The sequence below is a fragment of the Capra hircus genome, chromosome 17 (assembly GCF_001704415.2).
Source record: "Capra hircus breed San Clemente chromosome 17, ASM170441v1, whole genome shotgun sequence".
Classification (NCBI taxonomy): Eukaryota; Metazoa; Chordata; class Mammalia; order Artiodactyla; family Bovidae; genus Capra; species Capra hircus.
This window is the reverse complement of record NC_030824.1, coordinates 15,006,553-15,023,835: the sequence shown is the minus strand read 5'-3', so window position 1 is coordinate 15,023,835 and position 17,283 is coordinate 15,006,553. Positions and strand designations below refer to the sequence as shown.

At 46.5% G+C, this 17,283-nt stretch overlaps 1 protein-coding gene across 1 annotated transcript in view; it reads right to left on the bottom strand.

The window, feature by feature from the left end:
* SRRM4 (serine/arginine repetitive matrix 4) overlaps positions 1 to 17,283 on the bottom strand; it is a 171,064-nt gene that overhangs the window by 41,434 nt on the left and 112,347 nt on the right. The window contains exons 2-3 of the mRNA XM_018061227.1: positions 2,007 to 2,153; positions 419 to 505 (exon numbers count right to left, since the gene is read on the bottom strand). Of these exons, the coding sequence (XP_017916716.1) occupies positions 419 to 505; positions 2,007 to 2,153 (234 nt within the window). The remainder of the gene's footprint in view (positions 1 to 418; positions 506 to 2,006; positions 2,154 to 17,283) is intronic.

Genomic DNA, 17,283 nt, shown 5'->3' with positions numbered 1-17,283 from the left:
TGTATTTGAAAGTTGCTAAAAGATCAGACCTTAAGATTTCTCATCACAAGAAAAACAACTACAACTATATGAGATCAAAGCGCCTGGCATGGCACTGACATAAAGTGAGTTCTCCAAAAATACATAAAGAAGTAAATACTAATGGTCACGGTCATGCTTCACATTAACTATCATTTACTGTGTGCCAGACGCTGTGGCAGCTGCTTCCACGTCAACTTTCTTGTCTAATACTCACAAAACCCCAAGAGGTAGGTATTTCTACCATTTTTTAGAAATGGAAACAGGCTCAGAGAAGTGAAGTGACTTGCCCAAGGTCACACAGCAAGTTGAGAGGCAAAGAGGGGATCTGAATCCCAGAGGAGTCACTGCCTAGCTCAAGAACCCTTCTGTCCCTTCCCCCATCTTCAGGAGCCCTCACCTCCTCCTCTTCTTCCGCGTAGCTTTCTTCTTCTTTTTCTTCCCCCTGGAGGAAGGTAGCGGCGTCAAGTCTTTGCTGCGGGAGGCACTGAGGAGAACACAGAACAAGGCGTTAGAGGACCCAGGGTTCCCCGAGCTGCCAACTGGTGCTGTTGTAGCTGAGAGATGATCCAGTTCCTGGGAGGGTGAAGGACCCTCAGTGAATACCTAATCACCACCTCATGGCTGATTTGGTTGCACTTCAGGTTAAATGCCTCAAATAAGGAGCCAACGCTGACCTAACGAGACAGATGCTCTATGTTACCCAAACACCAATTGATTATTTAAAACAGAGTTATAGAGGTTAACTGCTCCTTAATAGATTTATTATTGAATTTGCAAATGGCTCACCTTGGTAAATAAATCAGTTTTTAAATAATTAATCGGCAGTTCAGCATCCTCCCTCCCCAATACATCGTGTCTGTAGTTCCTGCTGGAAATTAAATGGGAGGCAAAAGGTAGGTTAAGTAGCAGCTGATTATTAAAAGTATATTTGCCAAGGTCTAATGTAACGAGATACATATCTCATATCGCTTCACAGAACCTCAAAAACCTCCACTCCTCAGGAATAATTATTTCCTGTTCAATTAAATTCAAATGCTCAGGCTGCAGTTAAATGAAGTCAAGTTATCTCCTTTTATAATTGGGGCAGGCTCCAGGGATTTTTTTTTTTAAAGCAGTATCCATCCCACGGCAAAAAGATATGGTTCTGGATGAAAAACTGCTTGAGAATTGAAACAGGCCAACCCTGCTGAACCTCACTGGGAAAAGAGAATATTAATAAGAATATTATTGTCATTATTAGTAATAACACAGCTACTGTATATCCACTTACTATGCACCAAATGTTTTATATACTTTGATACTAACAAAAGCACTTTGAGGGTGTTATGATTTTTACTGTCTCATTCTACAGGCAAAGAAAATCAGGCTCAGAAAGCTGAACTGCCTTGCTCAAGGCTGCACAGTTAGGAAGTGTCTGAGGGGGATATGAATCGAGGCCTGTGTGATTACTGTCCTGAGAGCTTTCCCACAAAACCAGCTGCTTTCTCAAACTTGTTTGTGTGGCTGATCTTTTGGAAGTTACTTAACTCTTTATAAAACATCAAAAAATGCTGCCATAATTAATTCCATTTACGAATCTGGTATTTACAGTTGGTAGAAAAAAAACGATATAAGTAATTAGAATACATGTTAACGTCACTGCATTGCCAGTCAACAAAAATCATATAGCTATATCTTCAAGAGACTCACTCTTAGCAGATTAAAAATAAAAATCACAGGGGGTAAATATTTAACTACTTAGACACCTGTTCAGTAGCCTCAGGAGTCTACGAATCCTCTGAAATGGTACACAGAATTAGGAGGGTGTTCTTAGTACTCATAGCTTCCAACTAATTCTCAAATGGGTTTTGATTTGATTTAAGGATCTCAAAGAGGAACTTGCAAGAGACAGAGGGGAAGAGTGGTCGGAGAAATAAACTTCGTTTTTTCAGCCTCAACTTGAACTTCGTGTTAGATCAGAGAGGGGGATGGGGGCAGAGTCTCACCTGCGTGCTCTGGCAGGACTGGGCTCCCGGCAGGCTTTGCCTCTGTCCCAGCTGTTGGTGCCCAAGACCTTGGAGGCCAAATGCTGGCTCAGCTTTTCCGAGGGTCCATCCTGAGCTGAGACCGTGGGGCTGCTCTGGGGTTCTGTCCTGTAGAGGAAGAAAGAAGGAGGCAAAAGCATTAGGACATGACGGAGATTCTTAATGTTCACCAAGCATGCACAGATGTCTGACTTCCCTTGGAGTTAAGCTGGGGTCATAAATATTGTCAGGGGTCAGTGGTCTCCGCGTGGGGGTGAGGCAGTCAGATCTGTGCCATCTTCAGCTCTCTCTTTCCCTCTGTCACAGAGACTTTCGAGGCCACACCTTCCAAACAGTGAAGCTACTGGATGGGAAGAGAGATGCCTGGATCACATCAGACTTTGCAGGACAGAAATAAGCCTTAGTTAGGTTAAGCCACTGAGGTTTAGGGGCTTTAGGCTATCCTGACTTAATCACAGGGAGGGGCTGGGAATCAGCATTTTACTTCCTTCCTCAAGACGTTTTCGGAGGCCAAAAGCAAGACAAAAGTGAAAGTGAAGTCGCTCAGTTGTGTCCGACTCTTTGCGACCCAATGGACTGTAGCCTACCAGGCTTCTCTGTCCATGGGATTTTCCAGGCACGAATACTGGAGTGGGTTACCATTTCCTTCTCCAGGGGATCTTCCCAACCCAGGGATCGAACCCGGGTCTCCCATATTGGAGGCAGGCGCTTTAACCTCTGAGCCACCAGGGAAGCCCCGCCAAAATAAGAATCGAACCCGGGTCTCCTGCATTGCAGGCAGACTCTTTACCGACTGAGCTATGATTAGTTCAAACTCTCTTTTGCCATTTCTATCCTATTTTTCTATCTTATCTGTGTGTGGCACAGAGATACCTTAATTCAAACACTATCTTCACCATTTAGTAACTATAGAACCTTGGATTAGTCGCTCAACCTCTCTGAGCTGCAATTTACTCAGCTGTAAAATAGAGGATAATATCAGTCCATATATCATTGAGTTGTAGTGAAGATAAAATAAGGTAATATAAGCAAACGGGAAAGGCCTAAAATATGTCATTTCCATTTTCCTTTACTTCTCTGTGAACCAAGCCTCCTATCTGGTGTCCTTAGCAGGTGTGAGCTCACCCATTTGGGATAGCAGTTCCAATGAAGGCCTGAAGTTCTCCCCTCTGCATCTGAGATGAGGTCCAAACTGCACAGGAAGATGACCTGTGTCCCGCCTCCTTCTCTGAGTCCCAGAGAAGGAAAAGCAATTGCCTAGTTACTTACTTTAACCTCTGAGCCACCTCAGAAGGTTAAACCTCTGAAGGGGCTGTCACTCAAATCTCCTGGCTCCTAACCAGGAGGAGTCAGGAGTCTGAGAGCCACAGGTGGATCTAGCAACATCCAGCCAGCACGCTTGCTGCACTCCCCGCCTGCCTGCCTGCCTGCAGATCCCAGGTCAAGCACTGATCGAAGGCACTAGCATCTCTCCTGCACCGAGCTTCTGCAGCCACCGCATCAAGACTGGCTTCATGACTCAGGATAAATGCATCTGACAAGCCCCCCTGCTCCTTGGGGCTGCCAGGAGCGTAGGCCGAGCCTGGTCAGTATTGAAGGGAGGGCAGCGAAACACATCCATGTCCATCAGCCGCTTATCAGTGTATCTTTAGAAGCAGAGCTAGGCGATGCTTCAAGCCCAGGAAAGATGGAGATTCTAGTGGGGTCTACCCAGCCCTCTCACTGTCAATTCCATGCTTCCAGAACTCCACTTTTCCCCCATGATGAGGGTTCCATTTCTATGTCTTTGTTCCCTCTGGTCTATCTGTGTGGAATGCTATCCTGGCTCTTTTCAGACAACTCAAAGCTTGCCATTTCTGCCCAGCCTCCAGCAAGGTTTGCCTCTTGCCATTCTTGTCCTAGCTGAGGCTAACCTAAAATTCATCAGCTCTGATTCCCTGGGTGCCTGCAGTGTCTCTGGGCCAGTTTTAAGTGTGGGGATGTAGTGAACAAGACACAGGTGTTCCCAGAGATCATGGAGTTTGGATCATACATGGAAAAGCAGGTAATAAATGCACAAGCAAGTAATAATATGGCTTATTCATCAGTAATAAATTATATGGAGAATAAATCAGTGTAAAGGGCCTAGAAAAGTGAGAGGGGTGACTGTTATTTCATATTGGGTAATCATGGAGGGAACTTCCCTGGTGGCTCATTGGTAAAGAGTCTGCTTGTCAAAGCAGGAGATGTGGGTTCAATCCCTGGTTTGGGAAGATCCCCTGGCATAGGAAATGGCAACCTGCTCCAGTATTCTTGCCTGGGAAATCCCATGGACAGAGGAACCTGGCAGGCTACAGTACAACGTGTCACAGAAGATTCAGACATGACTTAACAACTTAACAACAACATCAGCAAAATAATCACGGCGAGCCTTTCTTAGGAAGTAACAGGGTGGAGACTTGAAGGATCAGGGACTAACCTTGTAGTTTGTGTTGGCTTTAAAATGCGTTCACAAATTTTCGACATTCATATCATCAATTAGGGAGCCTAATTTCCCTCCCCTAGGATACTGGATGGGCTCGTGACTCAAGTAGAATGAACCGAATGAAGTAAAAGTGATGTGTGACTTTCAAGACTAAGTCATGAAGGTAACTTCTGCTTCTTCTTCTTGGATTGATCACTTCGAGGGAAGTTGGCCGCCATGTAGTGAGGACACTCAAGCAGCCCTTTGGGGATATCCATGTGACAAAGAACCGAGACTTCCTGCCAACAGCCAGCACAACCAGCTGTGTGAGTGAACCACCTTGGAAGTGAGTCCTCCAGCCCAGGCAAGCTATCAGATGAGACAGCAGCCATGGCTAATGTCTGAGAGGTAGTGACCCAGTCACCCAGCCAAACTTCTAACTCAAGGAAACTGCAAAACTTAACATTGTTAATTGTTGTTCTAAGTCACAAACATTTGGGGTAGTTTGTTGCTCAGCAATATGTAACTTCTACACGCATATCTGTAAGCAGTATGTTCCAGGCAGAAGGAATATCAAGTTCAAAGACACTTGGCATACTCAAGAAACAGCAAGCAAGGGTAAGAATGATAAGAGAGATCAGAGATGAGGTCTTTATAGGTCATGGGAAAAACTTTGGGTTCCCTGTGGCTGAGATGGGTGATGCTCAGAAGGTTCACTCCCTGAGCTCAGGACACTCAAAGGAAGGGAAGGAAGGACAGAGACAGGGAGACCATGGCAATAGAGCAGGCCCAGAGCAGGGTGGCAGCAGCGGAGGTGATGAGATGTGATTAGATTCTGCTATATTTTGAAAGCAGAACTAGCATCCTCGGCTGCTGGTTAAATGTGGGATAAACAATTAGCAACATTTGTTCAAGGAATAAATGAAAGGGCAAAGGCATTGACTAAAGAGAACATTCATCTGTTTCAAAAAATTATAAAGAGCTTTTTGAGATGCCTTGAGCTAATCCCTTCATGGTAACAGTTGGTGGAAATGATGCAGCCAATATCTCTGTCTACTCAGATGGCTCAATCAATGCCTTTTCTATTATTCCTCATATTTCCCTTAGAAAAATGATCAGTGTGCTTATCAATGGATGTGTATTGCCGAAGAGAGTCTTGAGTTGGATACACATACAAGAATGCAATTTGGGGCTTTCTGGAGCATTACAGGAAACCAAGACACAAATATGTGCCTGAGGCAACCCTGTCCTAGGCAGAAACTGAGAGTTGATGCGATGAGTTTGGCAGTGAATGACAAATAGTGCTGGCATTGGGCAGAAGGTATCAGTGGCTTGTGCTAATAGAGGCATGGGTTATCTCCAGTGCGGGGAAAGCTGGGGGATGCTATTGCCAGGCACTGGGGGACGAGGCTAAGGGCAGGGACAATGCCTCATCCATTGCTGCCAGCAGCTTTGTTCAGAATTAGGGATGGGGAATCCCTGACAATGGTTTGATGAGTAGAGGTATAATGGAGTTGCTACAGTTTATAACTTGACATTCCCTGACATGGTAGCATTTTTTTTTTTTTCCCAATAGCATTGGTCTCCCATTCCTGGTGTTGGGTACTTCACACGGGATTACAAAACAAAGAAGAGAATTAATTCTATCAGGTTGACAGGGAGTGGTGAGGGAAAGAAGAAAGGATTCCTTCCTCATATAAAATTAAAGATTTTTTCAATGTGTTCTAACACTTTGCCTCTTAGCTTTTTTAAAACTGAAAGAGACTCAGGGAGCATGTAGTCCAGGCTTTGCTAAACTTGGCACAGTTTCAGAGGCCCCCAAGGAGTTTTTGAAAATACAGATTCCTAGGTCCCATCATAGCCATAATAAATTAGACTGTCCAAGGATGAAATGTGGGAACCTGTATCTTAAAGAAACATCCCAGGTAATTCTGTCTTCTACTGGGTCAATAAGTCCAAAATGATCATTGGGATTAAAAAGCTCTGATTGATTTGGTCTCTGTCCTACTCTGCTGCTGCTGCTGCTGCTAAGTCGCTTCGGTCGTGTCCGACTCTGTGTGACCCCATGGACGGCAGCCCACCAGGCTCCGCCGTCCCTGGGATTCTCCAGGCAAGAACACTGGAGCGGGTTGCCACTTCCTTCTCCAGTGCTGTCCTACTCTAGACCCCATTTTCTACCCCCCCACCTCTCCCTTACTCTGCTCCAGCCACATGGCCTTCTTGCTGCTCTTCATATGGAACAGGTCCCTTAAGCAGGGCCTTTGCTCTTTCTGTTCCCTCCACCTGGTATGTTGTTCTTCCAGCTCCTTCCTATCACTCAAATGTCACCTCCTCAGGGAAGCCCTCCCTGACTTCTCTAAGCAATCAGGCTCTTCTTGTAACCTGCCTCCATCACAGTCTTGTTGTACCTTCCCTCCTCCAGAGTACTCATTACTATGAATATCTGAAATGACCATTTTCCAAGTTTATTTGGTAACTGTCTTCTGGATTAGAATGTGAGCTTTCTGAGAGTGGCAACTAGTCTCTTTTCTCACCACTGGGTCCCTAAGGATCTAGTGCATGGCATAGCGTGCCTTCCTGCTCAAGAAACATTTGTTGAATGAAGGAAGGAAGGAATTTACAAATAAATTCTGATGTCCGATCTCATGTGAGAACCATAGATCAGATGCAACTTCTCCTCACATATAAATAAGCAGAGGTCCAGGGAGAAGGACCCGTCTGAGGCCACAAAGCACTTCAGAGGACTCAGACCTCAGCCATGGCACCCCCACCCTCTTGGCCCCACCCATATTCCTTCCTTGCTTCCAGCTTTACATCCTTGCAGGGCTTTAAGATAAATCCTGTGTTCCATCGTTGCAGAGGAGTACCGGCAGCTGCCTTGTTTTTTAACCACACAGCCCTTTGATGTTGCATTAAAAAAAATACTTAAAAGAAGGTGAGATCTTCAGGGGACAGCTAAAACAGTGAAGTCAAGGGCTGGTGCACTTCGCTTCACAGAAGGAGGGAGGGAGCCGTGAGTGCTGAATTCCTCAAGGCCTCCCTGCTCAGGTTCCTGCTAATCAGCGACCTAGAGCTTAGATGCGGCTATCCGTAGTCATGGCAACCAGCAGATTCTCAGCCTCCGATAAGAGGGCTGAACTTTCTGCAAAAGTCTCCTGAGCTGCCTCCCCCATCAAAGCTTGTGACTCCACCAAAGTGCTCACTCAGCCTGGTTAGGAGCCTCGAGTGCTAGTTTGAGTTAAACACTATTTGGGGAATCAGACACAAACAATGTTGGAGGGAAGTGAGAATTCCGGCCTCCACTTTTCTCTGTGCAGAATGAGGAAACTGAGGTCCCAAGAAACAAGGAGCACATGGAGACAGATGTTAGAACTCTGGGTTGAACTATGTGGCCTTTTGACTCCTAGTCCAGTGCTCTTTTCATGTCCTTTGCTTATTTGGCTGCATCAGGTCTTTGTAGTGGCACACAGGCTTCTATAATTGCGGCACACACACTTAGTTGCCACTTGGCATGTGGGATCTTAGTTCCCCTGGCTCACACACCCTGCATTGTAAGATGGACTTTCAACCACTGGATCAACAGGGAAGTCCCTTTTCCACATCCTTTGATCATAATTACAGCAGGCATTTATCAAGCACCTACTCTGTGCCAGATGCCAAGCTAAGTTTTTCTCATGCATTGTCTCATTTAAGCTTCCAAAGAAACCCAGGAGCAAGCATGGCCATGCCCACTCTCAGTTCTTCAGCTGCTCAGTTGTGTCTGACTCTTTGCGACCCCATGGACTGCAGCACACCAGGTTTCTCTGTCTATCACCAAATCCCAGAGCTTGCTCAAACTCATGTTCATCGAGTCAGTGATGCCATCCAACCATCTCATCCTCTGTCATCCCCTTCTCCTCCTGCCTTCTATCTTTCCCAGCATCAGGGTCTTTTCCAGTGAGTTAGTTCTTTGCATCAGGTGGCCAAAATATTGAAGTTCAGCTTCAGCATCAGTCCTTCCAATGAATATTCAGGACTGATTTCCTTTAGGATTGACTGATTGGATCTCCTTGCAGTCCATGGGACTCTCAAGAGTCTTCTCCAACAACACAGTTCAAAGGCATTAATTCTTTGGCGCTCAGCTTTCTTCACAGTCCAACTCTCACATCCATACATGACTACTGGAAAAACCACAGCTTTGACTATATGGACCTTTGTTGGCAAAGTAATGTCTCTGCTGTTTAATGTGCTGTCTAGGTTGGTCACAGCTTTTCTTCTAAGGAGCAGGCATCTTTTAATTTTGTGGCCACAGTCACTATCTGCAGTGATTTTGAAGCCCAAGAAAATAAAGTCTGTCTGTTTCCATTGTTTCCCCATCTATTTGCCATGAAGTGATGGGACCGGATGCCATGATCTTAGTTTTCTGAACGCCCACTATACAGAGAAACTGAGACCCAGAAACGGTAAATAGCAAGAGCACCAGCTGCCCTGCTTGTTTATGAGAATCAGCTGAGATAAAAAGGAGAGCAATCTGGAAAACAGTCTGAAAACATAAGGAGATAATAAGTGGGGGCACAAGGTGAATCTTAGTTTTCCTGTAAGACAGGGATTTGCTTCATGGGTTTGGAGAAGTAGATGTATCTTAAGGTTTGGCTTTCATCTTATATTCCACAAATAGAAATCGCGCTTGGCCATTAGATTTAGGACATCCCTGACACTTATTTTCCCGGGCCCATCAATAGCTTCTCCCAGGGTGTAGAACGCTTGCAAATCCAGTGTCTCAATGGATGCTGACAGGCTCTTGGTGAGTTGCTCAGTTTGATGAACTTATCCCCATTACTCAGATGAAGACACTGAGACCTGGGGAGGCAAAGGCAGTTCCTTCCCATCCAAGGTTCATGCCCAGGTTCTTGTTCTATATTTGCCTCCAGAGTTGTGAATGACCTGCCCTTGTCTCTGCACTGAGCCAGAAACCTACCGCCTCCTTGTTTCAGTAGAGAAGGGCGGTGCAAGACCCTCAGCTCATGGGTCCACCAGAGAGCCTGAGGCTTTTCATGGGGCTAAGCTAGCTCCTGGGCAAGATGGATTTGGCTAATTTGTGCCTTGGCTCCTTCTTTGGTCTGGATCCTGTTACTGTTCTGGCCTGAGGTCTTGGTACCAAGTCCCTTTCAAGGTAATTAAGCCTCGTTGGGGATAATTTGCAGGAGCTGTGACTCTTTTGAGTTTTGATCTCGCAGTTGGAAAAAAAGCACAGGAGCTTAGGGGAAGACCAGGGATTCCAGAGAACCACTGTGGGAGACACCACTTGGATGCATAGGCCACAATGCTCAGCTTCAGGAACTGAATGAGAAAGCAAAGAAGCTTTATGAGGCTGGCATTTCCCTCATCATTTCATTTACTTATTCAGCAGCTGTTTACTGAACACCTACTTGGTATTAGATTTCAAGGACTCCAAAGTAACCTAGACTTATTTGCGTCCTTAAGGAGTTTCCAACCTGGAAGAGGAACATTGATTCCTCAGTTGGGGATTACAATGTGGTAATTCTCCAATGGAGAGAAGCTCAGAGGACCACAGAGAGAGCACCTAATCCAGCCTGGGGAGATGGCTGTGGAAAGTTTCCTAAAAGATGTATGGGAATTGGTCAGGTGCAAAGGCCAAGTACCGAGCCACAGCAACAGACTTCACAGAACTGCAGAGGAAGCTGTAAGTTGGAAGAGATAGCTGGGGTGGACGACGGAAGAGTTGAGGATGACTTATTTCACTTAGCATAATGCCCTCAAGGTATATCCATGTTATTGCAAATGGCAGGGCTCCCTTCCTTTTTATGAATGAATTCCATTTTATCTATTAGATATATTAATAGATATGATACATGTAACATTGTCTTTATCCATTCATCTGGTGATGGAAACTTAGGTTGTTTCAATGCCTTGGCTACTGTAAATAATGCTGCAGTGAATGTGGGAGAGCAGAAACAATACAGGATCTGAGATAAGGAGGCAGACAGGGCTAGAGTCTTCAGGGCCATGGGGACAGCTGCTTCTCACGCCTTCCTCTGCATGTGAATTTGCTAGAAATGTCAAAGCTCAGGCCCTAGCACAGACCTGCTGATTCAGCATCTGCATTCTATCAAGATCCCCAGGTGATGCTATTGCTCCATGGACCACACTTTGAGTAGCCAGGTGGTAGACTTGACAAAGGATTTGGACTTGATCCTGAGTCCAAGTCCAGCCCTCTAGCACTCTCTGTCCTTGGGTAATTGATGAGAATGGTTTAGTTCAGTTCTCAGGGCTGAGAGTGTGTGAACGTGTGTATGTGTGCATGGTAAACCCTGCTGTACATCTAAAATTGTCCAGTTCCCAAGTTCAGGTCAAAAGATGAAAGAACCATATGGAGAAAAATCAGCTCAGCACTTCTTACCCAGCTCAGCTGAGCAGGTCAGGCCCCCAACCTGTCTGGGTTTTGAACTCTCATCACAGAGCACAGCCCCCTGCTGCCCCCCAATCCAGCCCTAGTCCACCCTATCACTTCTCCTTTTGCAGGCTGGCCTGTCAATTGCCTACTTGCCTAGTGAGGGTTCAAAGTACTGAGAGGGGGACTGGATTGGTTTCTTGGGGCTGTCTGAAATGCAGGCGCCCCAAACTTGGGAACTGGCTGAATTCCAAAATGTTGTTTCTCACTTGAACACATTGTAAAGGGTTACTTGGTGATGCTGGGCAAGTGCAGTTCTTGCAGTTCTTGGGTTCAAACCTTGGTTCTACCAGGCTGTGTCACCATGGGCAAGGCAAACACCTCTTGCTCTGGCCCAGGGCAACTTCAAGACCTTTCCATCAGCTGAAACTGCAGACAGGGTTTGCATTGCTCCAGGGAGGGTGAATTGCTGATTAGAGATTCTTGCCCTGGGAGTGACTGTGCTAGGTGAGTCCCTTTAGGGGATCATTATGCCTACTGCTAGAGAAAGCACCAAGCAAGCAAGATCTGCTGAGAAGAGGGCAGAAGTCCTCAGCCTAATAGGAAACCTTCAGCCTGGAGCAGGAGGAGCATTTGTTCAACAGCTGAGAGAGTAAAAATGTCCCGGAGGTGCTGTCTGGGACTGTTTCCTTTTTCTTCATCCAGCCACTGATTCAACAAATATTTACTGAGCACCTACTATGTATAAGGCATGTTCTAGGCACTGGACACACACACAGAGAATAAGACAGAAAAAAATCTCTGCCTGGTAGAGCTTGCATTCTCCTGGCATGGGCAGAGGGAGGAGGAGCACAGAAAATAAGCAGAAATAAGTGGTAACTTTGGAGAGCATTTGAAGACAACGAGAGCTATTAAAAAAAAAAAAAATGGAGCAGAATAAGGGAAACCAGAAATGCTACTACCAGGAGAGGGCTGTGGTTTTAAAACAGAAAATTTCATGGAGAAGGGGAGTTTTGAGCAAGACTTGAAGATGATGAGGGAGTGAGCCTGGAAAAGATCAAAATGGGCAGAGGGCACAGCCATTGCCAAGACCCTGAGATTGCAATACACTACCCGCACTGAGGCTGGAAGTGAGTGAGCAAAGGGAACAAGGGTAAGGGCTGAGGAGGCCTCAGATCATGGTCTGCTGGGCTATTGCTAGGACTTGGCTTTTTCTCTGAGGTGACTTGCCATTGGAGGCTTCTAAGCAGAAAAGCGATATAATCTGACTTAGGTTTTAAAGGATCTCTCTAGCAGCTTGCTAAGCAGGGATGACCAGGGAGCTGGGATAAATGCAGGAAGACCTGTGGGGAGATTATTGCAACAACCCACAAGAGAGGAGACGAGAGCCAGGATCAGTGTTATCAGTGCGGTAGTGGTGAGAAGCTGTTGGATTCCGGACACATATTGAAGCCGGAATCAAGCAGGACACGACTGGGCACGCATGCACACAACCAAGCCTGCTTCTGGGCGACTCCAGGGGTTTTGGTCTGAGCCACGAGGAGGGTGACGCTGCGGACAGCTGGGTGGCGACAGCTGCAGGCCAGGGGTGTTCTGTAAGGGCGCCCCAGAGCTCAGTTCTGGACATGTCAACTCTGAGATGCTGATTAGACAGCCTATGTGGCAACGGCAGGTGGGCAATTGGGTGCATGAGACTGGAGTTCAGAGAAGACATCAGTGCTGGGCAAACACCCTTGAATGATGGTAGCATGTAGATGGTGTTGAAAGCCAGCAGACTGGACCTTCTGGGAGCAGCTGGCTAGAGTGAGGTGGGAAACTGAGGACATAGGTGAGCTCTGAGAGCATTGTACCGGTGGAGTTTCAGAATAAGAAGAAGTGACCCAGCCTGGCAGACTGACTCTTAAAATATATTCATAAGATGTCTGATTCCTCCAATATACTCCTTTAGGTGCAGTGATTCTTTTATTGTTTATGCATGCATTCGTGTATTTCTTCATTAGCTATTCATTTATTCACTGATTTATTTCACTCATCTGCTAAGCATCACTTTACTTCTGGTGGAGGGTCATTTCAAGATGATCCAGACACGAGTCTTTCCCTCAGGGAGCTCACAGTTTCAGAGGAAGTCATGGGGCAGGTACATAAGAAACTCTCGTGTGGGGTGAAAGTGACCCGAGAGAGAAGTCTTAAGTAGAGGGAGGTGGCATCTGTGCCTGCAGGAAACAAGATGGCACAGAGCGGGCGAGCTGCTTGTTTGGGGAGGGCTGCCAGAGCACAGTGCCAGGATCCTCACACTGACTCTGCCTAGCACTCACCCTGGGCAAGTCTCTTCCCCTCTCTGGTGAAATCACAACTTGTCGGCCCCTCACGGGATGGCCTTGAGGATGAAATGGCATAGTGCGTGCTCAGCACTTAGTTTCTGGCATGGGGCAGCACTTTTACCAGGGAGTGATCACACTGTTCTCGAGCCTCACTGCTGATTCTCATCCTCTTTTCCCAAACAGCCCTAGACGGGATTCTTGGAAAGGGAGGAGCAGGGAGCTCAGGGGAGCCCCCGAGTGTCCCTGGAGATCCTCCTTGCGCTGGGGCATTCCCTGCTGGGTCCTGGCTCTTCTCTCTCAGAAGCCCAGGAGTGAATTGATGTCTCCCTGTCCTCCTGGGACAACCAGCTGGACACTAGCTGGAACCGCAGAGGCGGAGGTGGCAGTGGGGGCAGCATCTGAGAGTGTGGTGCGGTCTGGACTTTGTATTCCTACAGACACACATGACACACCTATCCCCACTTCCTGGGGCTGAGGTTTGGTAGAAAATTCATAACGAGCAGAGAGAATGCTGCCGCTACAATCTGTAGAGAGGACACAACAGACAAGCCACAAATCTCGCAGGCAGTGAGCTCCTGAGGTCTGGCATGTTAGTTTTACAATAACACAGCAGAGAAGTGAGATAAAGAGCTTCAGTGGGGGAAGCTGTCAGACATCTCGCCTTACACTGTTGAAACTATCCGAGGGGCCCCATCTCTCCTCCCGGGTTACAGAAACAGAGACTGCAGACCGGGGGCAGTGACTGTGTTGCTAGACCGCAGAGCCAGAACTTGGCAGAGCTAAGCCAGTTTTTGGAACTTTACCCAGGAGAAGCTGGGGTCCAGAGGAGGGGACCAGCAGTACACTCAAGGACACTTGGTGAGTTAGGGGCTGAGCAGGGACCACCAATCAGTCCTTTGGTAGCTGTAGTGAGAGCTCTTGGTCAGATCTTAGATGGTGAGTGGGTTCACTGCAAATATCTCATGAGCACCCCTTCCAAGAAGGTTATGTCCACCCTTGAGGGGTGGCAGGGCATCCCACAGCCAACGACTGGCTTAGGAGTACAAACAACCATCTCCCTTGCAGCAAGGCAATGCTATTCACACCCAGAGCTCCCTGTGGGAGCAGGCTAAGGCTAGATTCCAGCTGAAACCACACCTTGCCTTAGTGTTCTGTGCTGCCCTAGCTTGCTTCTTCACTCCCTTTCTTCTAAAAGTATACCGTCAATAAGTCGGTGCATCCAAATCGCTGTCTCAGGCTTAATACCCTGTGCATTCCATCAAAGGCAGACCCAGACCATATATTCCTCTGCTGCTGCTGCTAAGTAGCTTCAGTTGTGTCCGACTCTGTGTGACCCCAGAGATGGCAGCCCACTAGGCTCCCCTGTCTCTGGGATTTTCCAGGCAAGAACATTTGAGTGGGGTGCCATTTCCTTCTCCAATGCATGAAAGTGAAAAGTGAAAGTGAAGTCACTTAGTCATGTCCGACTCTTCATGACCCCACGGACTGCACCCTACCAGACTCCTCCGCCCATAGGATTTTCCAAGCAAGAGTACTGGAGTGGGTTTCCATTGCCTTCTCCGATGTATTCCTCTAACAAACTACTAAATAAATACAAAAAATAGTTAAGTACTGCATTGTTTGGAGTCAAAGGGACATGGGTTTGAAGCTCTGCTTTGCTGCTCCTAGGCTGTGTTGACCCAGAGGACGTGACTTAGTATTATCAAACCGTAGTTTTCCCAACTGAGGATGGCAAATGTTCATGGGTATGTTAATATTATCTGTCTCCTTAGACTGTTGTAAAAACTTAGCACATGTAAAACGTAGCATGTTTTCTGGACACATAACAAAGGCTCAACATATGTTATTTGATGAACATGTTGGTGATGATAGTGATGATGACGATGATGGTGGCAGAATTAATGGACAGGTTGGTCCATTGCAACTCCACCAATCAACAGAAAGTTCTTTTTTTTTTTTCTTTTACTTTATTTTACAATACTGTATTGGTTTTGCCATACATCAACATGAATCCACCACGAGTGTACACATGTTTCCCATCCTGAATTCCGTTCCCCCCCCCGCCCCCCGCAGCTCCCTCCCCATACCATCTCTCTGGGTCATCCCAGTGCATCAGCCCCAAGCATCCTGTATCCTGCATCGAACCTAGACTGGCGATTCATATCTTATATGATACTATACATGTTTCAGTGCCATTCTCCCAAGTCATCCCACCCTCTCCCTCTCCCACAGAGTCCAAAAGACTGTTCTATACATCTGTGTCTCTTTTGCTGTCTCACATACAGGGTTATCGTTACCATCTTTCTAAATTCCATATATATGTGTTAGTATATTGTATTGGTGTTTTTCTTTCTGGCTTACTTCACTCTGTATAATAGGCTCCAGTTTCATCTATCTCATTAGAACTGATTCAAATGTATTCTTTTTAATGGCTGAGTAATACTCCATTGTGTATATGTACCACAGCTTTCTTATCCATTCATCTGCTGAGGGACATCTAGGTTGTTTCTATGTCCTGGCTATTATAAACAGTGCTGTGATGAACACTGGGGTACTCGTGTCTCTTTCAGTTCTGGTTTCCTCGGTGTGTATGCCCAGCAGTGGGATTGCTGGGTCATAAGGCAGTCTATTTCCAGTTTTTTTAAGGAATCTCCACCCTGTTCTCCATAGTGGCTGTACTAGTTTGCATTCCTACCAACAGTGTAAGAGGGTTCCCTTTTCTCCACACCCTCTCCAGCATTTATTGCTTGTAGACTTTTGGATCACAGCCATTCTGACTGGTGTGAAATGGTACCTCATTGTGGTTTTGATTTGCATTTCAGAAAGTTCTTAGAAGACTCTGCCTCTGAAGCTCCAGCACCAATCATCAACAAGTTCTCACATCACACCCTTCCCATTTATTCTCCTTTAATTCCAGTGGTCATATATGGATGTGAGAGTTGGACTATAAAGAAAGCTGAGCACCGAAGAATTGATGCTTTTGAACTGTGGTGTTGAGAAGATTCTTGAGAGTCTCTTGGACTGCAAGGAGATCAAACCAGTCCATCCCAGAGAAAAGCAGTCCTGAATATTCATTGGAAGGAGTGATGCTGAAGCTGAAACTCCAATACTTTGGCCACCTGATGTGAAGAACTGACTCATTGGAAAAGACCCTGATGACAGGAAAGATTGAGGGCAGAAGGAGAAGGGGATGACAGAGGATGAGATGGCTGGATGGCATCAGTGACTCGATGGACATGAGTTTGAGTAAGCTCTGGGAGTTGTGATGGACAGGGAAGCCTGGCGTGCTGCAGTCCTTGAGGTCACAAAGAGTCGGACACAGCTAAGCTTGTCCCACAGGCCCCTCCTTTGCTATTAATCATTCTTTTTTGACAGGATTTCCTGTGGGAGAGAGGGATCTCTGGAGAGACCAGCCTTCTGACTTTACCTGGAAGTGACCATTTCTGAATGCCAGCCCAGGCATCCAGCTGTACTACCTGTAAGAGATGGCTCTTCCACAGTAATTCTGATTAAGGAGTTGATGGGAAAGGTCTGTCTCTCCACTGGGACTTTTACCTGCCTTTTAAAAGTCAAACCCATTACCGCCGGATTGCGAGTTTATTAGGAAACTTTATCTTTATTAGGCAGTCAGCTTCTAGATTATCTCCCTTCAACCCTGATGGGTTCCCTAAGCCCTAAGAGCGCTTGGGGCAGAAACAGACTAGGAGATATTGGGATAGCTCTAGCACATGGGCAGAAGTCTTCTTCAGCTCTGTGGTTTCTCTGTAGAGCACAGACAGTGCCTAAACAACCAGGAACCTCAAGGAGCCTTGGAATCAGGCAGACTGCAGCTTGAAAGCTGGTTTTGCTGTTTTCAAGCTGTGATCTTGGACGAGTCACTTCATCTCTCTTCTGCAGAATGGGGTTAATGGTAGTGCCCAGCTCATAGAGGTGATGCACGTAAGTGCTTAACACCATTCCTGGTGCAGAGTAAGCACTTAATCAATGTTAGCTGTCATTGTAATTATAATTATTCATTGTAAATAGCCTTTGGGGCAGAGTCTCTCAACTTGGATGTCTGCTCAAGCTGATCCCTCTGCCCAC